The 24,366-nt window shown below is 43.0% G+C and overlaps 1 protein-coding gene across 6 annotated transcripts; it reads right to left on the bottom strand.

Moving 5' to 3' along the window:
* Nucleotides 1–5,721: 5,721 nt before the first annotated feature.
* Nucleotides 5,722–24,366, bottom strand: osbpl8 (oxysterol binding protein-like 8). 6 transcript variants are annotated; one of them, XM_088366385.1, is made up of 25 exons: nt 24,086–24,366; nt 22,654–22,702; nt 21,278–21,378; nt 18,085–18,121; nt 17,776–17,949; nt 13,873–13,946; nt 13,427–13,507; nt 13,152–13,253; nt 12,822–13,025; nt 12,182–12,266; nt 11,587–11,752; nt 11,294–11,519; nt 11,033–11,217; nt 10,873–10,954; nt 10,709–10,807; nt 10,507–10,603; nt 10,335–10,433; nt 10,125–10,222; nt 9,955–10,044; nt 9,651–9,787; nt 9,398–9,583; nt 9,170–9,323; nt 8,467–8,569; nt 8,289–8,394; nt 5,722–8,221 (listed from the first exon to the last, which is right to left on the bottom strand). In XM_088366385.1, exons 3-25 carry the CDS (start codon nt 21,326–21,328, stop codon nt 8,092–8,094), a joined length of 2,766 nt encoding a protein of 921 aa, XP_088222511.1. In that variant the 5' UTR covers nt 21,329–21,378; nt 22,654–22,702; nt 24,086–24,366; the 3' UTR covers nt 5,722–8,091. The 6 variants fall into 6 exon arrangements, with proteins under 6 accessions (XP_088222511.1, XP_088222512.1, XP_088222515.1 ...); XM_088366386.1 differs by having other exon boundaries at nt 17,776–17,946; XM_088366389.1 differs by lacking the exons at nt 21,278–21,378; nt 22,654–22,702; nt 24,086–24,366 and adding exons at nt 15,465–15,722; nt 19,610–20,045.

Below are 24,366 nucleotides of genomic sequence, written 5' to 3'. Positions count from 1 at the left end.
ACGTCATCACGTAAACGGGCAGTCGCCACGGTAACGCTGCAGGTGGGCGGGGTAATGGTCCGCCGACCACGCCCCCACAAGTTTCAACAAAAATAAAATTAAAAACTAAATAAAAAAAATAAAAAATGCGACATTCTTATAGGTTTGGACACAGTAGAGTTTTTTTTTTAAATTAGACAAATTAGGTCTTATTTGAAGTGGCTCGGGCATCTGGTAAGGATGCCTTCTAGGTCCCCTCCCTGGTGAGGTTTTTATTACGTACATCCCATCAGGAGGAAGCTCCAGGGATGAACCTGGAGAAACTGGATTGGAAAAACCTTGGAAGAACAGGACGAAGTGGCTGGGGAGAAGTCTGGGCGTTCCTGCAAAGAATGGATATTTATTTGGTATTAATGAATCGTTGCCTTTTTACAATATATATAAATATTGCAGGTAGTTGATCATGAGCTATCCTAACTTAGTTAATGGGTTATTCCCTGATACTGAGTATGACTCATAAAAATATTTTTTTTCTGAGTCATACATACCAATGACAGAAAAAGACGTCATGCCAATCTGGAGGCACTTGGTGACATCAGCAAGGCAAGGACACAGGTCGGCATTGAGGTTGCTAAGGACAATTTGCGTAGAAGTGAGATTTAAAGATTTGCTGTCTGTGCCGCGACTGCGCCAGTATTCATCACGGCTCGCATTCCTCGAGGATGTGTCAGTCTCGGGAGGAACAGCTGGCACAGTGACAGAGGTGCACGCACATCCTGTGACAATCAACCTGTAAATTGCCACGACGGTGCTTCCGGTCCACGCTGCATAATGGGTTGTTTAATGTGGCGGCCATTAATTGCAAATGAGGCCTTCGTTAGCCACCGTTAAGCAGTATCGAAGGCGAATCTTATATCCTGACTTAACACTTGACCTCGTTGTTGTTACAAAGATTCACAGCTAGCTAACAATTATCTTACATTCCAAAATACAAAATAAGATCTTTGTCATAATGTCATGTATTGGTAAGATACTTTGTCGTCAGCTTCGTCAGCCTCACGGATGCCAATCCGAGGTCATTTTTCTCCATCTCAGTGGTTTCTGCCGATCCCCTCGTCATCAACATCTTCCGTAAGGAGAGCTGGCCAGAAGCGGTGCCAAATTTAAATATTCATGCTTTGCAACCAGCTCCATGTGCCCCTTCCCCTGAACGATGATGGATATGCCATCTTTTTTCATTTTTTCCTCCCCTCTCGCCCTACTTGCTCGCGTCAGAGAAAATGGATTATGAGGATGGTCCAAACCTCAGCTGGCAGCAGGAAGCAAAGAGAGAAGCTAATATGGACCACGATGACAGATTCTAAAAATCAACCCATGCTTACATCAAATATAGCACGCTAAATATTATAAAACAAAATATAAAGTGATGTCATTTTCTATGTGTTTCTCAGAAGTGTCTTTTTTTTTTCATTGATCAGTCATTTTTTAAATCCCTGGCATTTGTAGGGTGTGTAGACTTTTTATATCCATGGTGGCTCTAACGAGCACTTAAGAGTGAATGTGAAGCAAACTGATTTAGGAAGGGGGGGGGGTCAACTGGCAGCCGCTGCCTGTCCAGCGCTTACACAAGAGGCTTGATAAATACTTAACTAGCCCGTAGCACATGGCGTAAACCCCTGTTGCATAACAAGCAGGGAATAAGATTTGGGAGGCTGATGGGGTGGGGGGTGGGGGATGCGCTTGTATCCAAGGGTTACCAGCCCAGCCGCCAGCTGTGATTCTCTCGGCATTGTCGGCATGTTGCATCACAGGGCGAAGGAAGACTCTTCTTATTATTCCCCTTTTCCGAGAGGTATCGAACGTGTTCTGGAGGGAGGCTTGAAGGTCGGGGCTAAAGTTGCGCTAATCGATAGTGTTAATCATACGAAATTGAATCAAGTGGATCTTTGCCACCTGAAAAAAAAATCAGTGATGGGATTACGTTTGTTCGGCAAAGTTTGAGTCGAGGTGACGTCGCTGATATTTCCCATATTTTGTCGACCGGATAAAAACTAAATAAAAATACAATTCATCATAATCTGACTGCAATTCATGGAATTATTTGGAGCCCGAAAGTCCTCTTGAAATTGCCTGAATGGAAAACGAGATGCCAAAAACGTGATTGAATCGACTTCACTATTCAATAATTTGCCCGATTATTCATTAAAATATTTTTTGGGGTGATTTTTAATCATTTCCTTTACCATTATTTAATTAGATACACCAATAAATACAAAAAATACACACATACATTAAAATTAACCAACAAATTCTGTGCGTTGCTTTAAATCTCAACTGTGACCACCACATTAATGATGAATTAATGATCTTCCCGGGATTTAATGGGATTATTCCTACATAGCATGCACCGACTGCTCAAAATAAAATGGATGGAGATGAAAGAAATCCAAATGATATTTTTCTTCATGCTAGGTTAATCGTTTGCTGTCATTGCTGCAAAAATCCCGCCGCCTCCATTATCGTTAATTAAGAAAAATAAAAATTAAATAACCCGCCGCCCCCTGGTCTCTTGACAGTGTTTAAAAATAGCCCATGGTGAAATGAAAAAGCCTCAGCTTTGTGCTGTCAAGCTGCTCAGTAATCCTGTTCACTGGTGTCACTATACCCACACAGGGCCTGAGCAGGCCCTTCAAAACCAATGACGTTAATCATTACTGTCAGGGATTTAAAATATAATTTTTAAAGTCATTTGAACCACTATAACTTCAGCAAATGACTAAGAAAAGTCTTAAAACCTCTTTACAGCACACTTACAGTACAACACCGAGCCCGGACATAATGATGGACCTGTGTCGGACTTTTCCATTGATGAGCGGCGACCTATGTGGGGGGCCCTCGAAAAAGACAAGTGGGTTGTAATCCCCAGGGTCAATAGAAAGTGCCTGGGTCGGCTCGTTGGGCCGTCATTGTCAGCGGCAAAGGCGGGGTCGGCCTTCAGCAACGTATGTGCTGAATATTGGATAGTGGAATGCTTCAAGCTGGGATTGATGGTTCTGTCTTGTTTTGATGGACAACCAGGCCAATTATGTTATACTCAATTTTCATAATTGCTTTACCCCCCCCAATAAATCATTTGACCAAAAATGAGATCTCCATCTATTTGGTGTTCCCCAGGGATGCATTCTAAGTCCTCTCCTGTTTAATTTGAAATCTAACATCATCTTAAAGCATATTTTTTGTCCCTAGTTTTGAATTACTTTTTTGTTTTACTGTACCTTGGCATATTTCAGTACATACAGGACTGTCTCAGAAAATTTGAATATTGTGATAGTTTTTTATTTTCTGTAATGCAATTAAAAAATGTCATACATTCTGGATTCATTACAAATCAACTGAAATATTGCAAGCCTTTTAATAATTTTTTTTTTTTTTTAATTGCATTACAGAAAATAAAGAACTTTATCACAATATTCAAATTTTCTGAGACAGTCCTATAGAGTAGGATGCATTCAAGATGCCCTTTGCATTAATTCTTTCCTTGAGTGCTTATCTCCAGCAATTTATTTTCCAGGCTCTTTCCTAGGCATTCTAAAACAAAAGCAATCACAAAATAGTCGCCTTCATTTCCGATATTGCCGCATATAGCCACTGCGTTCGGGAGAATCTGTAATGGAAAGTGAGCCCCTCCCCACATCTTCCTCTCCTCCGACTTCATCCACACTGAGTCATCCCCGCCATTCACTCGTGGCAACACTTTCCTCACACGAGTTTACCTTTCTGCTTTTCAAACAAAGAGTGTGGGTGATTTTCGATTTGATCACGCTTATTTAGTCTGAAGCGTGACTGAGACTGTTATCCAGTCCACTTGAAGCACTTTCCCACTGCTATTAATAGCTGTATCCGCATAATGTGGAATATTTTGAGATGCTCACCTGCACAGTATTCTTCCTAACCCCCCCCTCAATCTTTGTTTTTAAATCTTTGTGCTAAGGAAACAGTTGGGAGACAAAATAAAAAACAAATAGCGCTATTGCATTTAAGTTAAAGACAACTGAATTGTATTGAATGAATATTTTGTGCTTGATTTGAAAATGTTTTCCAATTTATGATATGCCAGTACGTCCACGAGTGTAACCAAAGTGACGGCAAACATCTGATAAGGCGACGAGGAGTCAGCAAATTGTCTGCCACACTAGACGGGCGAGCTGGCAACCGGAGGAGACAGCGCCTCAGAAATCTCTGAGTCATCGCCTGGCGTCCTTTGATTGCTTAGCAGCCACCCAGCCGAACCGCCTCCTCCTCTTCTGTTGTTTCAGCCATCAATCGCCGGTGAAAGCCGGCCAGACAATTTAAGGGGTCGGGACGATTGCGCCGATTGATTAAAAGCTCGGAGATACAAAAGTTGGAGACACCCTGACACGTCAATACGTCAATGGGGTTATTCATAGCAGCATGAAGTGCTGATGTGACCTGAGCTTCCAAGAGACAAAGGAAACTATCCACCTTTAGAGGGATTCCCTTTTGAATCACATTAAATCATGGGAGGGGGGGGAGAAAAAAATACATAAAGGTGTTTCCCCAAGTCATTCTCTCAGTGAAGACATGGAGGGGGAGGACAGACCCCGCTGCAGGACAGACAGGAGACCCGCTGCCCTCTGTGTCATTCAAGGGAGGGAAAAAAAAAAACAAAAAAAGGACGCCAGCACGCTCAGTTAATCCAGCTGTGAATGAGAGCGGCTCACTGCAGCAGTTCTTTTCATGCTCTGTTGATAGCACAGAGGTGGGGTGGGGATAAACACCATGCTGAGCCAGCACAACCTCGCCAGCCATGCTGCACTGCACATTACCTCATTTAGTATCAATTAACCCATTCCATGCCACTGATTTTTAATAAGACCTCCACAAAGTCGTGTACGCCTGGGGTACACAAGGAGAGTCAGTTTAGCGAGCCACCATTTTGTTCATGTCAGAGGAATATTGTAGTGAGGCCGCTTTTTTTTTTTTTTTTTTTGTGCTATGCTTACATAACAAACATGAGGTGTTTCCCCTCATGCTTCACGTTCTTCAGTCTCCATGGCGACCCTTAATCTTACATTTTCACTTGCCCTCTTCTTTTCCCAATATCCTGAAACACCAGTCTGACAAATGTATCCTAGCAACGGCAACATACCACTAATTTTTTGGCCTAGTTTTGAATATTGTACAATGGGCGCAGTAACGAAGTGATTTGAGATGACTAAGTAATCACGTGACAGCCATAATAAGGTAAAGAGCACAGGATTATCGGTACAAAAAAAAATACATAAAAGTGTCAGTAACACACTTTTCAGGTATTTCAGCATTATCTTCAACTTTTTTAATCAGTACCATAATAATATTGGCCTTGAAACCACTTTTCTGACATATTTTCAGCGTGAGACAGAAAGACAGTTATTGTCCTTGAATAATAATGTGACACAAATAATGTGAAATTAAAGAATATTTTCATGGCTTACCTTCATAAACCGACTCAGTGAATCACTTGTTTCTGCTGCCATCTAGCGGCCAAAAAGTATAAAGAAACAAGTCAACAAGCTCTGCAAAGGCAAATTTAAATAAATTAACTATAAGTGGTAAATACAGAAAAATTTACACATTATCGCTGTCTATATATACATACTTACATATATGTCCTTACCATGATTTTATTTTCCTGTATGGACAATCATAAAACTATTATTCACAAAAAAACACAAAAAAATGTCATTTTTTAATTTTTTTTTTAATTATCATTATTCTGTGGTATATTACATGAGACCCCAGATGTCCAGGATGTTATGTTCAGTCAATCAATACACACATTAAGGTACACAGTATGCGGAGTGAGTTTTAGCTGATGAAGCTATGTGAGTACAGTGACGAGGACATGTAAAACGATGATAAAAAAAACCAAAAACATCAAAAAAATCTAAGCAGGAATACATAAAAAGAATAAATAAGACTACAAGAGATGACAAGGAGTGGCGGCGTTACGCAGGGATCAGTATCCGGACACCTGTGAGTGCGTTACCATGGCAACGCCTTTTGGGCAAGGCGCTCTGCAGAGTCAGGTTCGTTACTAAGGCTTTGTATGGCACGTCCGCTCTGCAAAACTACAATAACTCCCACGCGTGACCTTTTCTATAAGAACATTCCTGCTCCATCTTCATCCCTTTTTGGGGGGGAAAAAAAAGGCACTGGTATTTCTCCACATTCGAACATCTGGATAACTTTTAAGATGAGCGAGGCAATGAGGACGCACGGTAAGAAGACGAACGGGTACACACACACGGGCCAGCCGGGTTAACTCACCTCCCTGACAATGCTACCAAAGTTTTTTTTTTTTTTTCTCTCCTTTGCTTAACAGTCTGCTGACGGCGGAGGCAACGGGATATGTAAACGTCGACAAGGCTAATGACAAACTCCGCGGTCCTCCTGTGGTTCCAGATGACACATTGAAACCAGATCAAACTGGATTTACATTTGCAGCTCCAACAGCGGTCAATTCCGATTTAATTGTCGATTGAATGAAATGTTAATGAATCAATAAATGGCAGTAATATTAGTATAGGACACATTGTGATGCGTAGAAAATGTTTTGTTGTTGCGAGGAAATCCTGCTAGGTAATACACGCAGTCAACGGGACACCAAACTAATTATCTACACACCGAAACTGGCTGCTACGTACGCAAGCTTGGAATGATTCTTTTTCTTTGTTTACTAAAGTGATTGTAGTAACAGGTAAAAAGATTTGATCTCCTCTCGCTACTTTGTCTAATCTAGAATTCACTGTGGCACAAAAGCACTGGAAGCGACGAGTGAAGAAAAACACTTGATTTATATGTTTAAAAAAAACGTAAATTGAGATTTAAAAAAAAAAAAAATGCGATCAAGGTTTGTTTCGGCGCAATAATCAATACGGTTAATAAGTTAGAACTTGATTATTTCGACCTGCTTGCTAAATTTAATTGGAATAAAAATGAAAGAAATTGAAAAACTGAAAGAAGCGGAGATAAACTACACTAAAAAGAAGCAAAATGATAAAATTAAACGTGATAAAACTCATATTGACATTACACATAACTGAATGGTATCATTGTGTAAATTTTACAGAAAGAAAGCCCCATTTCGCCCCACAAAATTTATCTCTACTTTTCAAAATTTAGAGCTCAGTCGAGCTAAATAAAACTAAGCTAATGGCTAGCTAAGCTAAAACAAGTAAAGCTAAGCCAAACACTGCTTATTCTCACACAAGCTAAAAAATAAATATATACCACCAAAATTGAACTTTACACTGAATGTAAAATGCACACACTTAAGGAATGTTACGACACTTGTCTTAACTCGCATTTAAATCCAGGAAGGCAGTTTTTAAGATGGAGTCCCAGAATGTTAAGCCTCACTTAATGCATGTCATTTTGCCAGCTTCGCACTATTAAGAACACTTAAAATTGTAGATTCAGTTAAGAAGAAGAAAAAAAAACGTGGGCAGTAGAAGCCAGTTCTCGGGAGTCGGTTTTGAAAAACATTGGACGTTTCCAGTGCGCTTGTGCAGAAGATAAAATATTGTACAAAGTGCTTACCACACTTTTCTAGCTGTACGCCACCCACAATAAAACATTTTAACAGTGTATTTTTTTTTGGAGTCACTTTCCAAGTGCTTAGAAAACAAAAAATACAGATTGGACCACTCTGGACGCAACAAAATAATAAAATAGAAAAAATATATTATCTAAGCATGAAAGGTCATTTCATGAAGAGAGTAGTCATGGCTCAAGAGTTTGTTGATGACATTCAAAATTAATGGAGTAGTTCCATTCCTGTCAGAAATAAAAAGGCTGTGCTCTTTATCTACAAGAGTCTCTTTGAAATTGTTATGACATTTCGGAATGAACCCGGAAATAAAAAAGAAATAAATACAAGTCTGCCAGATTGGGGCATATTAGCTTCTTTTTTTTAAGAAGCTCAAAACTCGGAAGTAAAATACATTCCAAGTCTTCTAATTTTGGGTGAATTTGATTCTTGAAGAGGATGGGGAAAAAAAAAAAAGGAGTCTGTTACAGACACTGGAGTGCGTTTGTAATTTGCCTCTGCTACTTGAAGATGTAGTTGATGATCACCTGCAGGACGATGAGGGCGGCGATGACGAAGTAGTCCCGCTGCTGCAAGAAGGAGGTTCCCTCCGCCCGGCTTGCCGTTCGACCCCTTAACACGCTGATGCTCCTAAGAACGCGAGGAATTTATTTCCGACGTACGATCCGCACGTCGATTCATCGTTGCCGAATCTCACCTGTTGATGTCCTGCTGTGTCTGCTTTATGGATTCAATGGCACTTTGAAGTTCGCTGAGGTCAGCACCTTTTTTACGCAGACGGCTGTTGTGTTTGCTCTTGTGTCCTGTCGTCGAAAAAAAAAAAAAAAAAAGTTTCAATTTGGACCTGATGCGCTTCGATGACGGAAGGGACTCACGTTCGCTTCCGGAGGAGTCCTGGCGGTCAAGTTCGGGTGAAGAACAACCGCTCTCTGGGCTTTTGGGTTTGTCGCTCTTGTGTTTTCTCTTTGGCACCGTTACCTACACACACAACAAAGACGCACACACACATGCGCGTAAAGAGTTTAGCAAATATGTAACATTGCCTATAACAGATGAATTTACAAAAGCTGCGCACGGATTGGACAAGAAAAAAGATGACATGCAATTCACACAAACATGATGAAAGATGTCAGCAGTAAGTTAGGGTGGGGAAAAAAAAAAAAAAAAAAAAGAAGCATCCGGATGGACCAAATGTGCAAATTTTATGTGTGTAATTTGTAAGTTAAAAAAAAAAAGGGCAGTGAATGTCAGATGTGTTCCTAATATTATGGCCAGTGAGGCTCTCCCACATTGATCAATTTTAGCCACAAAGCTTTTCTTCTGATTTCAACATATGTACGTTATCAGTGTTTCTGCTCCATCCAGAGAAAAAGCAGATGAAGTAACAAACTTCCATTTTGTGACAGACAAAGACAGAACAAGGCAAGAAAAAAAAAAGGCAAAAACAGTAGGATTGAGGCGATGGAATAAAAAAAAGAAAAAAGTGATGAAGACAAAAAAAAAAAAAAAAAAAAAAAAAAGAAGCTGCTTAGATGATGGCTGAGGCGGCGAGATGTTTCGGGGGGGGAAAAAACCTACCTGGCACTTGAAATTGTCCCTCCGCGACCCCTGGTTACTCAGACTAATAAGACTGCCAGAACGTACCATGGGGGTGCGGTGTCGGACCTTGGTCTGGATACAACCGTCTTTTTCAAACTGGATCAGGTCGTTGAGGGGGTCCCATGGCCTCGTGCTGCGGAAGAGGACGACGGCGATGATGAGCGCCGATATGCCGTGTGGTCATGTGATAGTCGGTGTGACACTGACTCAGCATATTTATAATGCCACTCTCCAGTGACGGGGTCCTGCTCGAACAGAGTGGAGTTCCATTCCTCGCACTTGGCTTTCCTCTCCCGCGCCGACTTCCTTTGACTTTCCTCCAGGATGAACTTTTCATTCGTGGCCTCCGTCTGGTCCTTGTTGTTGACGGCTCTCGTCACGTGCTGCCAAAGTCTGGAAAGCGAATGAGATCATTGGATTTTTAATCAACAAATAGATTTTGATGATGAGAAAGCCTCACCGCTCCGATTCAAACTCGCCCTGCTCCTCGGGCGGGACGGTGCAGCGTGTGAGTCGGCTCTGCCTCAGCTCCGGTGTTGGGTTCCAGAACGTGTCCACCGTTCCAGTCTTCTTGTCGTTGATGAAGATCTCGCTGTCCTAACGGAGGGCGTCGTCACGATAATTAGCGGCCCAGCAATTAGCTTGCCAAAAAACTCCTGTAATTGCTACTTTCCACCACTAGTGGGCTATTTTTTCATAATGTTTGTAATTAATTGTTTTTATCTTTATTTCTAAGTCCCCCGCATAGTCATGAGGAATCTTACCCAGTGTCCCTCAAGAGTTGCCAGCACTTCCTTCCCCAGTTTGATCTTTCCGGAGATCTGGTTGACACTGTCGCTGCTTCCCAGGAATGGCTGTGAAGTATGTCCGTTGAAATGTTTCAATCCAAAATAAAATGAAACGTTACCTAAAACCATCTTCTTTGTCGTCTGACCTTGAGTTTGAACTCCAACTGCGAACTGTAGCCCGTCTTCTCACACGCAACGGTGATCTGACCACCTAGCTCCAAAGTCATGGTGCCATACAGGATGCCTAGCATGGCAGAAAAAAAAAAAAAAGAAAATGTGAAAAAGGGCACGATTCCATTTGAAGTGCTTTGAAGGATGTGAGCGATCAATAATCGTGATAAATCTTTCACACGGACCTTTACAGTGAGCGTAAGGCATGTTCATCACATAGTCCTCTCCACGGTTGAGGAAAGTGAGTCGAGCCTCGCCGTCCAATATGGCCGACAAAGAGTTTCCTAAAAATAAAAAAGGTGAACGGTTAAGACATTTCAATCGCTAACTTTCTCTTTAATGGTAAAAGTTGCGTACCGTAGAACTTGGACTTGGCAAGGATGCTTCCGCTGAGGCAGAATCCATCCTTCCTGTTGCTGACATAAAAAGCTGACACAGGAGGATGATGGGATACCTGAGCAGAAGTGATGCAGTGAAAGATGAGATGCCAATGAAATATGAAATCAAAAGGAATCAAGTTGAAGTTCCAATGTTGGCATATAGGGGGCAGTGCGGTTACCTGTTCTGCGATGTAGAAGGTCTTGCTGTTGGTCTTTTGGTGGAGCCACATGCAGCGGTAGGTTTCGCCGATAATGGGGTTGTAAGGTTTCTTCAAGCCCTGCCAGTTTAAAAGCATCTTAGACTCGATTCAAATTCTAACGTCGTTGTGCTCAAAATCCGCACCTTGGGCTTTTTGTAGAACCCGGAGATGTACCACTTGACCACTTTCTTCATCCGGTTGTAGGCGTTCTCCTCCACCGCAGCCCTGAATGTGGAAATAAACAGAAAATAGATGAAACACCAAAAACAAACAACCCAGAAATAAACCCTGGGAAGCTCTTACTCGGACAGGAAGTCAGCGTGGTAGTAGTAGTCGGAGAGTTTATCCAGGAACGACCTCGGCTCCAGGATGAACGTGGGCAGGACCACCTTGGACAGATCCATTCCCGGTCGCACTTGTTTCAGGAGAGTCCAAATGAGGGACTTGTTCTCCTCTGACACCGTCTCCGTCTGGGCAGCCTCGCCCGCCTGGCAAAACACAGTCGGAAGAATTCATGGCTAAGCGTCAATCCTACAGCAGCTCCTGCCGGAGAACGTTTATCACCTCGCCAAGTTCCTCGTGAGATTGCTCCAAGTAGGACGTTTCCCGCACGTGCTCATTTGGGTCCATGTCCACGTACGAGTCGTCCTGTCGCTCCGATGTGTCGCTGTCGCTCTCCTCGCTCTTCTCCAAGCCTTCCGGGTCCGACTCTTCGTGGTCCGGTTCCCCCTCCCGGTCGGACTTGTCCGAGTAGAGATCCGGGTCTTTCAAATGGTCGCTGTCGTTAAACCTAGACGATAAAAATAAAGCGCAGGAATTAATCAACAAAATCGAGTGAGATATTTCTTTGGACTTACTGGAATCCATGGATGTTGTGGGCACGTAGGAGGCTGTAGAAGTTGAGGGAATGTTCTCCTCCAGATGCCAGCGTGCTGATATCTTCCTTGCCTTCGCGGATCATGGTTCGTTTCAGCAGGCTGGAGCACTTCAGGGCTAGTTCCAGGGCGTCCATCCAGCAACGACCTAAAAAAAAAAAACAACAACCATACATACTGTATAAAAAAGGGTGTGCGGACTTATGCAACCAGATAATTTTCATATTTCCCATCTCATTAACGCTCTCAGTTGATTAACAGCCATTTTCACATGTTTCAGTATCATGGACACAACCGCCACGAACTTGTTGCTTGTTTCAGCACCAAGGACAGTTACACAATGTGCGAACTCCATTTGTATATTTTAGCACCTTGGGGAGAGACGAATCACATTTGGGGATTTTTGCCGAGCATTATATTAGTTTCACATTGACTTCCCAGTTGAATTTAAAATCACTTGTATCTCAAATCTTTTTTTTTTTGTCATTAAAAAACGACTGCTTCTCCTGATGTGCACATATTGACCACTAGGCGGCAGTATAACACATACGGAATTGACGACAGAAATGCACCTTACCATCAGACTCTGAAGCCGCACGGAAGATGAGGTGGCTGCTGGGTAAAGGCTGAGTGATGGAGCCCACCGCTTCCCCTTTGGGACCCTGAAAGGACCCTGAATTATTTACACGCACTAATTGGAAAGCCAGCGATGCACATGTTTTGATAGTGGAGAAAGGAAACTGAATGGCTCGAGTGTTTGAGAGCTGTAATCAATAATCAAGAGGAAACGCTACAAACACAAGTGTGGTTGAAGTGGAAAGGATGCTTTGTGCTTTTTTTTTTTTTTTTTCCCGCTCAGATGCGTCCTTCATTTTGCACTTGCCATTCACATCCTGTTTAATTCATCGAAAGGGAAACAAAAGGATTTTGTGTTGGGCGAAAAGAGCATTTTGCATTTAAACCGCTCACGTTATTCTTATCCTGCCATTATGACTGATTAATAATCCGGGATGGTTTTATAAGGTCGTCCTTTGTCATGTGTCACATTTTTAAAAGGATCATTTCGGATTTCAGCTTGGGTCACGAGGCTTCGACAAAGCAATCTAAATTCTAACAAATTATAAAAAATTGTGACTGCAAAGTATAATATAAAAAAAGTATGAATCAGGGAAAAACAAATTACATCAATTTTCTGGGTTGCCTCGACATATTCTGACCTTGACGGCCCAGATGGACTGCTCGAGGGGGTGAAATAGCTTGAAGCAGAAGCCGTCCTTCTTGGAGGGTCGCTCGATGAGCTCGCAGGCGTTGAGCAGCACCGTGCCGACCCACTGGCCGTTCTTGTGGGTCTTGTAAATGAGCAGGACGCCCGGTTTGAGCACGCACCACAGCTTGGTCCAGCTCTTCAGTGTTCCCCGGATCTAATAAAATACAAAAAATACATTAAATTAAAATAGAATAATAATAATATAGATAAAATTAAACAAGTTACTTTTTTAAATTTTTTTTTTTTAAAGTAATCAAAAAAATAAGTATGGCTTACTTACCTTCAGCCAGTCGGCCATGACAATGACCGAAGGATCCGTGATGGTGCTGAGCAGCTCTTTTGTTGCCCTTTTCTTCTCTTCCCTGTAATTTTTCTTTTGGACCTAAAGACAGCATCATCACACTTTCCATAAGCTACAAAATGTAATCAAATTACGTCATAATTTACACGCTTAACAGGGAAACTTGTTTCAGGCTGTACATAACAGACTGACGTCTTAAGCGTGTTTGGATAAACAATGCGTAAGCTGATTTAAAGGGTGTGTTTTTTTTTTACCTTGAGGGACTCCTTCTTGGTGAGCTTGCCTCCAGACGCAGACACGTCCTTGTCTGAGCCATTGTACAGCTTGGTCTCCGACTGCGAACAATCAATAAGAAATTATTCGAATGAAATAACACGACTTCACGTATTGCTTTCTAGAATATCCAATTTCAAAGCGCCATTTAATTTTCAATCGGTGCTCTTCGCCTTCCTCGTAAAGGCTTTTCACCGAAGCCTAAAATTAGCACACGAGTTGAATCAAGCCAATCAAAGGCCTCCTGTCGGTGTGGGAATACGTCTGGCAGCGAGCTACGCAAACCAATCCGGGAGTCATCTCGAGCCAGACGCGGATGAGAAAGGATCATTAAGTCGGGTTAAAGAAAGCTGAAAATAAATGCCGGCGTAAGAAGGAATGCAGAAAGTTCCATTCCAGCAAAAGAGGCAAAACAAACTTTCACTACCTTGCTCTTGGATATGGAAAGCGAGTCCTCTTTCAAAGGCAACGACAAAAGGTCCTCCTTCCCTCTCTCGAAACCTACGGCGAAACGAAAAAAGTCAAGCTAACAGAAATCGTCAATGACAGTAAATCCACAAGGGCTCCCCCTAGTGGGTGGTAAAAGAAACCACCGAATTAAATCAAACTGCGTCATTGTTACAATGTGGTAATATTGGTTGTGATGCATATAATGGGAAAAAAAAAAATTTAAATCCCGCCAGACCATCTGCACCCACTTGACGCGCATCCCCATGCCAACCTCTTGCGGAAAAGACGTCAAGGGCAATTCAGGCACTTATGGCATGACTCAGCATCTTCTTCCTCCATATTCAATACGCACAGTGGGGCATGAGGGGCAGTTGGAAGTTTTTGTCTTGTAATACTGCGGCATGATGCTGCAGAGCACCAAGCGTCATCAATTTGCAATCAGGCTCTCTCAGATGCCTGACTGGCTTTTCTTTGTTTACTCGTATTTGTCCTTTTCGAAGGGGATACTGGCGATTGGTTGAAAGTCGAGGATCGTACTGAGTCAGAGCGTTACGTGACAAAGCGGTGAGGCAAATAAAAAAAGATTTTTAAAGAACAGATTGACAGCAATTTGCCTTGTGTGGGATTTTTGCCAACTGCTTCATTATTATTTTGGCAGATGTCTTGGGGGAAGAAGAAAAAAAACAAAAAAAACATGCCAGCTCCACTAAAGGGAAAATTAAAACAAACTCTCGCTGTGTGTGGTTAAGTATTCAAAAGATAGATTGGACAGATTTGAACTCATTTTCATTTTCAAGAGATTTTTTTTTCCGTGTGTGTGATCACACAGCATAAAAATAACTTGGCAGATTGAACTAATTTATTCCTGCTGCCGTCGAAACACAAGTGATTATCATTCAATAAAATATGAATAGAAAAAAATAAAATAATGATCAATAGGAATCAGGAAAAAGGGTTTTTAAAGACTACTTGGGGGTATTAAATCCTAAAATGAGAAAATAAAACCTCAGCCGGCATGAAATGAATACGGGCCATTTGATATGATGATATTTGATATGTTGCGCATCAAAAGGTTAAATAGCCTCTCAAGGGAACAATCAATGTTGAGCGACCATTGATTTTCAGTCTGCCTATCAACAAAGGTGACTCACCCACAAATTGCAATCGGCGTTCAACCAAACTACATTTGCACAGGCAAAACAATACGACGGAGCAATGAGAGCAATTAGCGATCCAAAAGCAAATGACGGAATTCCCGGCTGAAGCTAAAGTGTCAACATATTTTACGAGGCTTCACCTCCTTTGGTAAATACAAAGCACATCGGGCAGTTGCCATGGCAATAACAGAGGATCCCGTTTCCCGTCGGCAGTAGTAGCCGTTTCACCTCAAGTTACTTCGACGGATATTATTGGATGCATTCAAGCCACAAATGGACCAAGCGGGAACTACCAGACACAAGTTACACCTGCTCTAATGACTCAGCATCACGAAAAAAAAATAAAATACAAACACGTGTCACTCACAAGGCACAACTACAAGCCGGACTGACTAGCTCTACCTACACCCACCTGACAGCGAAATGGGCGACAGCTCGTTATAACCCCCGAAGGAGGCATTGCGGATGAGTTTGCGTCCGTCCGGGTGCGGGGGTCGCAGCGAGGCCGTGCCGCCGCACGTGGAGAAACGGCGACGCCCCAGCAGGCCCTCCTCCTTCATCATGGGGGCCGGCGGGCGATCCCTCGGCGAGCGGGGGGGAGGGAGGGGCGAGGGGGGTTGCGAAACCCCGAGAAGGTGAATGGGAGGGCGGGGGGAGGTGGGTCGTGCTCCTACGGCGAGCCGGGCAAGTCAACCAAAACAAGAGAAGACAGAGCTCAGAGTGGAGTGCCGTATTTCCTCGATGCTTGCCTCAGCTGACTGCTCCCCCCTCCCTCTCTCTCTCTCGCCTTCGCTCGACTGTGAGCGACGAGGCACGCGGAGCAATGGAAGTACCTCACTGCCCCCTCCTACTCACTCCCCTCCAGATAGGGGAGGAAAACTGAGGGCCGGGGGTGGAGCCTTATTTTACGTCTACCATTCAGTTTTTTGCCCGACAGATGACGTGAAATAAAAAAATAATAAGGACAAAAAAAAAGGGCTCGGCGTAAAAAGCTCCTAAGTGACTTCGCCGTGACACTGCGACCGATGGATTACAGGTCAATGCCAAAGACTGAGCAAAACACGCAGGTAACATCTGCTCGGGTAGTAAAAGCTGCAGGTGGACGCTAAGACCCCGGATTAGCTTTGGAACAAAGAAGCTTTTTCCATACTGTCATCTCACCATAGACCCCCCCCCCCCCCACACACACACACACACACACACACTGAAGGAACAGCAAGCGTGACAACATGGCATGATTAATTACGCCGAGTGCGCCTCCTCCTACTCATTCGCCGCCATGAGAGGACACCGAGAGGCGAGGATAAAACAAAACAGACTTTCATTCCAGTTTGAAACGTCGGAATCATTTCCAAATTGGCTTACTTTAGATCCACACGGCGTCAGCCCAGACAAGCCTCCGGCCATCCGAGCGGAGCCAAGTTCCCGCGGCCATCGTAGCGTCAAACCGACTTCCACTAGCTTCCCTGTTTGTCCCTCTTAAGAGCGCTCTATTGTTGAGGTCGTAGGTTAAAGCAACAACACAGTGAGCAGATTGGCCCAGGGCGAGGATAAGACCGGCCTTCCGATGGAACCAGCGCCCTGCTAACAGGCCGTAATCCCAGAAGCTGAATTTAAATCCGCGCTGACCCCAGCTGCTCTTCTGCTACCTTTGTTGTCGTCATGAGACGTTGACATTTTCCGTGGGTATAAAAGTAAAAGAAGTAGCCTTTTCAAAATAATAATTGCCTGTCATTCAGATGTCAAAATAATTTCTCATTAAACAATGTCAGTAAAAATATGTGAAGCTAACCACATTGTAATGCTAACCCAACAAAACATTACATAGAAGAGTCAGTAAGCTTATTAGCAAGGCCGGAATAATTATTTCGGGACATCTGGTGAGTGCGAGCTATGTGCGGACATTTTGCACACACCCACTCGCCACTTTGATCATCACGAGTCATGTCCTTTTCCGCCATATGTCTCAGCATGACAATTCCACTTATTATTAAATCGTGGAACATAAAAGTAAATGCAACTATTAATCTAATACATATTTACTTTAGGGAAAATTCATGACTTTAATGTCAAGTCATTTACCGTGCTGAGGGAAAAAAAAATAAAAATCTTGCACTTCAGTGAAAAACAACCACCACCACTTGCAATCCACAAGAGGGCGCACTAACACAACAATATAAGGCACAGTGGAGAAACTCGGTTTCTTTTTTTTAACTAAAGTATCATAAATCACTTTAATTCAGTTTTAAAAAGGCACCTTATAAGGTAAGGCTGAGGACAATTTAATGAGCAGCAAAGAGGCCTTGTAAACCACTCGAGAATGAATGACTCATTGTTTCTGTGCTGGGTGTCTGGAGGTTTATAAAAAAAAGAAAAAAAAAAAAAAAGAGCACAACCTCAGCAGCTGGGCGCCAAACTGAAATCTATCTAAGGTTAAATACTTCATAAATAAAGCTACATGTCATAGCAGCTATATAATATATATTTTTTATTTTATTTTGATCTTATTTGATCATAAATAAAGCGACATGTCATAGCAGCTATATATTTTTTATTCTATTTTTGAATGAAGGTTCTTAAGTCGTTTTAGTAATATGCAAGATTAATAATTTCATTAAAAAAAATCGTAAAATTGTGTGGTGAGAAAGAAATAAAAGATCATGAGTGATGATTCACATGCAATGAATCGTATTTATGCAGGCAGAGAAAAGTATCGACTATACCGTGGCTGTAGCTGATGCCCGGGCTAAGCGGAGACGGAGAGGCGAGATGTTCCCGGCTGGGTGTTTGGAGGCCCGCCTCCTTGTCCTTGTCCTTGTCCCGTTCCTTCACCTGGCGCTGGCTCATCCTGCCTGGCGTCAGATAGACGGAGTCATCACCGGACACTACGGCCGCTGCTGCAGACAAAGTAAACATTTATCATTATTTGTACACAACTAAAAACAACAGCTTTTGTCAAGAAGCTGTCGGTTGCACAAGTGTGCACACCCTCATTAAGCAATTAATTGCGGCATCTCAGGTTAGCGGCTTACCAGAGGTGGCATGAGGCTCTCTCAACTCTGCAGGGTGCTAGCAGGTGTGAAGGGGGGGAAAAAAAAAAGGATGGAAAGAAGGCAGGGAAACAGAAGAGGGGAAAAAATGGAGTGGAAAGTAAGATTAAAAGAGCGGGAGGGAATCCTCCGTGCGTTGTCAGCCCGTTTTGCGTGCAGCGGCGATCAACAGCAGGGAGGAGAAGCAAAAAGGACAAACAAAACAAAAGGAAAAAAAAAAAAGACATTAGTTCAACTCAAACATAAACACAATTAAAAATGGCGAGGGACAGTGAAATGATTTTTTTTTTTTTGTACAGGTCAATGTGAGTCCCTATTGTGACCCGACAGCAAATCAATGAGGCCATACTAAACATCCTCCCTCGGCATTTTCCAATAGAAGCTACCGGAGGTTGGTGCGAAGGACGATATCAACCTGACACTTTCGCCCACCCAGGCTTCGTTTCATTAGACGATAGTGTTTCAGCGTGTCTGTCTTCAGACCGGGGGGACAAGTGCGCGTTGTTAAATGATGTGGGCGGCCGACCTCACGCGGCGACTGATTTGCTTTCATCCCTGCAAGTGGGAGGCATGAAAGTGACCCCGTTTTTTTTTTTTTCCTTTTGACATTGGCGGGACGGAAATGATTACGATGTTGGTGAGGCAATTTAAAATTCAATTGGGACATCATGCAAACAATACTGAGCGGAATCGGCCACCAGGGGGCAGTATAATGTACATAAAGCCGGTCACTACTCACAATGAAGCAGTGACATTAATCATTTCACAGATGATAAATAATATATGCCTGTGAGTAATATTTTCTAAAGACATCTCAGGAAATGTCTGAAAATGGACTTAAGATTTGTAAGTGAGCCATTGATGGCGTCCCAACATGCATTGTATCAAAGCACATCATAACAGCCATGAAAGATTAGCATGCTACTCAAACATAGCTTTGTCTACAATGCCACACTACAAGAAGTGTTTTTGTTTTCATTCAACCCGAAAGTCTCATGGGACTTGAGGAGAGGGCATGTTTTCTGTCTGCCGGTAGATCCGGAGTCTGGGCTATTTAATCTAATACAATTCTGCTAAGTCCTCCTGAGAGAGGGAAAAAAAAAAACAGCTTCTGGAAGATCAAATATTGCACACAAGAATCACTGCCAAAATGTAATGAGAGGTTTGGCAACTGGGTGTGCCTCTTTAAAAGCTGTCCTGGAGATGAACGCTTCCTCAAGCTGTCAAGCCACCTAAGAAACGTCCCTTCTGCCAATAGTCTTGATCGGGTCAATTTATTGCTCAGAACCTTGGAGGAGCAGCAGCAGCAGCCATGACCGCTCGTGTATGCAGTTGTCAACCAACCAAAGTCGCATTTACAACATTTACGCAAAAGGAGCACACGCAAAAAAAACTATTTTGAGTGGGAGGTCTCGGAAGGAAAACGACTACACATCCGTCACAGTATTTCCTGTTTGCTACTTTGTCCGAGGCCCCCTCGTTGGAGGCAGATAAGAGAAATGCGTACCGTTTGGAGCGAGGTGAGCTTGCTGCTCTGCTGCTGTTGCCGTGGCGGCGCGCTACGACCGAGCTCCGTCATCAAGTGAAGGGAGGAGACAAGGCAGGGAGCCTCACTAAACATCACCCCGCCTTCTTCTCACGCTTTTAACACAACCACTACCAGGGGCCTCTCTGTTCCTGTACTTCCATTTTTTAATTGGATTCTTTACGACATCACAAACTAACCTTGCCTCTTTCAAGAAGCGAGAAAAAAACAAAACCATCATCATACAAATCATCAGAGCGCCGCTCAACCACAGAAACAAGGATGTGGGCGTTTTGTAAAGGGCTGAAGTGGAAGCCACAATTGAGACCTTGTCTTGTGTATGGAGGCAGTTATCGGAGCGCTAATGCGTCCTGGGGGACGGCCTTGTCGCGCTCATGTTGACTGAAGCCCTTCTGCACCAATAAACCAAAGCGAAGCGCATCAGGCCACCGAAAGACACGTGCGCGACCACCCGGCGGCGGTTAGCATGGAACGCCAGCTTTAAAGAACTCGGCGAGTGTTCACCAACCCAATTATTTTAGATTGTAGCTAAACATCAATCGTCAAAAAGTGTTTTTCTGGGTTTTTTGTACTATTTACCCAACAGACACACAACGGCTAAAAACAAAAAAAACGTTAGCCTGTTTAGCACATTTTTTTGCATAGCATTGAGCTAGCAAACATTAAAAGTGATGGTTGTTATTGTTAAGAATTGAAGGCAATTCATTCAAATAGGTCTTTTGGTAAACGGGACGCTTTAATGGCTGACTTTTTAGGCAGAGCACACGCGTGCATGTTTTTTATACCAATGGCGAAATCTTCCTTCTCATTGCAGCGTCAATAAATCCATGGGGTCTAACTGTGGATGTCCGTGTGTGAAGGCAACCTGGCCTAATTCCCAGAAGCTCTCATCTTTTTTTTTTTTTTTTCTTCAAGAGCCCATCATTTCCACAGCCGGACCCCATTAAGAAAGCAGCGAGGCGGCGACAATGCGGTCTTCATCCCGCACTGCCGCGAATCGTAATGAGCGTTTCGGTTATGACACGCTAGCGCACACGGGCATCCCTTGGCACTCTGATAAAAGTCTTAAAAAGGTCAGCAATCAAAAGAAACAGTTCATCGCCGATTTGACTTTCAGAAGCCTTTAGTCATTAGCGGCTTAACCAAGCAGACACTTTAAAAAAAAAAAAAAAAAAAGGGTGTTAATAATTATTCATGCCACGCTAGAAAGGGTTTTTGGGTCTGCAGCCTAATAATCCCACAGTGTATTTTTTTTGTGTGATGGCTTGAGAGAGCGAGCGACGCATTGATGTTATCAAGCTATCGGCAATTATAATTGCACTCCCACTCGCTGGGAGAAAAAAAAAAAAGCTACAGGGGGATTACGGTGGAGGTGAAATGAAAGGACAGAACGGCAAACATGGGAGCTGAAATACAAGTGGCGCTGCTGCTGCTGACTCCAGCTTCCATCAGTCACAGACTTTATGGAAGCGCTTGAAATAGATTGTGAGTTATGTTCTTTCATAAATTTATCTGGAGGGGGAAAAAAAACACATGATTGAGGCAAACGCCAACTGTGTCGTGACTCAGACTCACCGCAATGGTGATACTAAAAAAAAAAATCATGTACTTGATAGTGTCTGGACTCACCAAAGTGCTCTCGGTCTCCTGTTGGGACTCGGAAGAAGACTTCATGGTCATGTTCAAGCTGAGCCGGGGGGCCTGTCAGCGCTGCTCAGATAAGTGCATATCTGTCAGGAGAGAAAAGGAAATGATTACAGCAGCAACTGTCAACGTGGAGACTTTCAATAAACACCATTGTTAAGATCTGTCAGTTGGTCCCCCGGAAATCTCGATTTCTTTTTCCCCTCTATTTGCCTTGAGCTTATAGAAGCTCTCGAAGCATCGTTGTGTTTAGCCCTTGGCTACTACCACTAGATGCCACTTTGCCTATTCAGTGGACCATGCCGACTCGGGTTCGGTACAAAACGTGTTGGTCACATGCGGCATCGGGTAATTTACATTAGTTGGTCCACTTAAATCATGCGACTGTCCCAGTTTAGCATGTGCTTGAGGGAAAGTAAACGCAACAGTCCATGTAGGTCAGGGAAGAAAGAATATTATTGAGGATGGGAAAGACCAGAAAGACTCTCCACGCTTCGCTTTTTTTTGCCAAAAATTGTACATTCCCCATAATAGCCTTCTTTCAGCATGAATCCAAAATGAAACCAAACTTAGTTTCGAATCATTACACTGTGATATTTAGCAGAGACGTGACAATATTTTCCCGCTGACAAAACAGGAGCAATCAGCGATGAAGAAGAAATGACCGTTTAGGCTTTTAATGAAGTTTCAAGAGACGCATTGCGATTTGATCTCAGATGTTATCAGAGAGTTTTCCCTCTAAATGACTGTGACCATAATTATGTTAATATTTCACCAGCAGAGTGTCACCTTGTGCTATCCCAAATCACACAATACTTAGGAGAGTGACACTCGATCCGCCCGGAGCCGCACGCGGGACGGGAATGCTGATGAGCCGGATAGCAAGAACCGAAGTACCGAACCCGGCGAGGTGTCAAGGAGACTGTGATGACCTCAAACACATTCAATCCTCTTAGCGGCGAAACAATGCAACGTTTTTTTTTTTTTTGCACGGTGACTGTGGGCATTTAGAGGACGGGGAACTCGGCTACTCCAGAGGATGTGCGGTAAAAAATGTGCCGTGACGCACGCTGACTGATTTGAATGTTTCTGTGTGTGTGCAAGAGAGCGATACCTCTTACGTAACAGCAGAAGAGAGCGCAGGAGAGCAAACACAGGTGCCAACAGATGTTGACACATTCTAAGATGCATTTCTTATTCCAAAATAGTAAACGGTGACGAGTGTCAACTCACATTAGCGTTGGTTAGCGGTCATGCTAACCAAACTGTGGAGTTATTTCAAAGCTATTCGACAAAACAGATGAATCCCGGACTACAAACGCGGCATGCACGTGGGTGAGAGAGCGAGAGAGGGAACCTACCTCATGCAGCTTGGGCAGCAGAAGCACCATAATATTTAAAACACAGACTCTGCTAGGAGGAAAAGATACAGAGGGAGAGAGAGAGGGAGAAAGAGAGAGAGTGGGAGAGGGACATTGAGATGACATCACCATATTTTCATCCGCCTCCTATAAAATGTAGGCTGGTGCTGCAAGGCTGCCAGCATCTGCAGGAGACCAGCAGAGAGCGCCCCCTGTGTGTGGCGGTTATGCAAGTTCTTATATTGCTTTACCTGCATTTGCATTTACTTGAATAAAAATAAGGAAGTATAAGTAGGTACCCGCCAACTTGTACTCGATGCTAACCTACATGGGAACCAACCGAGTGTTAATCGATAGATGGTCGACTTTGGCATTGTGTGGAATCTCACTGGGTTCATTTTCAACCTGTTTGTCTGTGTGGATTTGTACAGACAGTGTCATGAGGATATTAATACAATTTCCTGTTTGTAACTTCCCCAAGTAGAAATACACGTCAAGACAACGTGACAGTCATCACCTCTGATCGTGATGCCCAGGTTTTGTAATAAGATAGCTATTTTAAAAAACATGCTTCTTGTATGTTACACAATAGAAAATATTCGAGGCTTCACTGCACAACACTTCATTGTTACCAGACTGAAGCGCCACTCGAAAAGGGAAGAGAATGGAAGCTCCATTTGCCTGGCAAATTGCTCGTTGGCTCTCAATGCTAATTTGGCATGGAAAGTCGGGAATAAGCGTCCATTAACAATGCAAATGTGTTGAATTGGAAAAAAAAAAAGCGTTGAAGGTACACAGTCTGCTGCCAAAATAGTCCGGCCATCAATTTACCTATGCAAATACAACCATGTGGATATATGCCACTTGAAATAGAAATGGAAATTGGACCAACCCAAACTGCATTACAATGCGGCAGCTAAAACATTTGCTAATTCCAGTTCAGTTGTATTTAACTTTTAACAGCTCATGAGATTCAAATTCAATCTACGAGCGATACATTTGAATTAATTAAGTTTTCTCTTATAAATTGAAACGCATAATTGATTTACTGGTGCACAAAATATTTGACACTTTATTTCTGCTTTTATGGTGCACTAGACGAGTTTCAATTCACCGTTGAGTGGCGTTACATAAATGCATTTTGCCTGTCTCTCATTCGCAGGCTGCTCTAGACAAGTGAAAGTGGTAACATAGCACCGCAGGACTCAATTGTGCGTGGGAAGTCAAGCCGAAGAAAACATAAAAAAAAAAAATGTCCTCATACAAACCAAGTGATGCACTGTTAACCTAAATTATTACATAATCGTACAGTCTGCTCGTCTTCTGCAGAGGTGACTCCAGCGTAAACATTAGCACAGCTAGCTGTCTTTATGTATGACAGCTGCTTGAAAACACTTACAATTGTGCCTTATTTGACATATTTTGTACTCACCCATGACGAAAATGGCTTGTAAGAAGAAAATGCTTCTTAAATCCGCGTCTTTCTCAAGGAGGGTTTGTCAGACGAGTGCCATTTAGCCGACATTTAATATTCACTGCGACGTTTAATATTCACAGGTGAACGTAGTTATTATTACCTACTATCTCCATGGTAAAAATATAGAGATATATATGTATATATGTGCATATAGACTTGTTTAACCATCGAATAAAACACATTAAGACAACTTGCTAAATGCTGCTACACCAGCTCAGATGTGTCAGATTCTCAAT

The sequence above is a fragment of the Syngnathus floridae genome, chromosome 22, assembly GCF_059516105.1.
Source record: "Syngnathus floridae isolate MCC-2025c chromosome 22, RoL_Sflo_1.0, whole genome shotgun sequence".
NCBI classification, from domain to species: Eukaryota; Metazoa; Chordata; class Actinopteri; order Syngnathiformes; family Syngnathidae; genus Syngnathus; species Syngnathus floridae.
The sequence above is the reverse complement of the archived record's forward strand: the minus strand, read 5'-3'. Positions and strand labels throughout refer to the sequence as shown.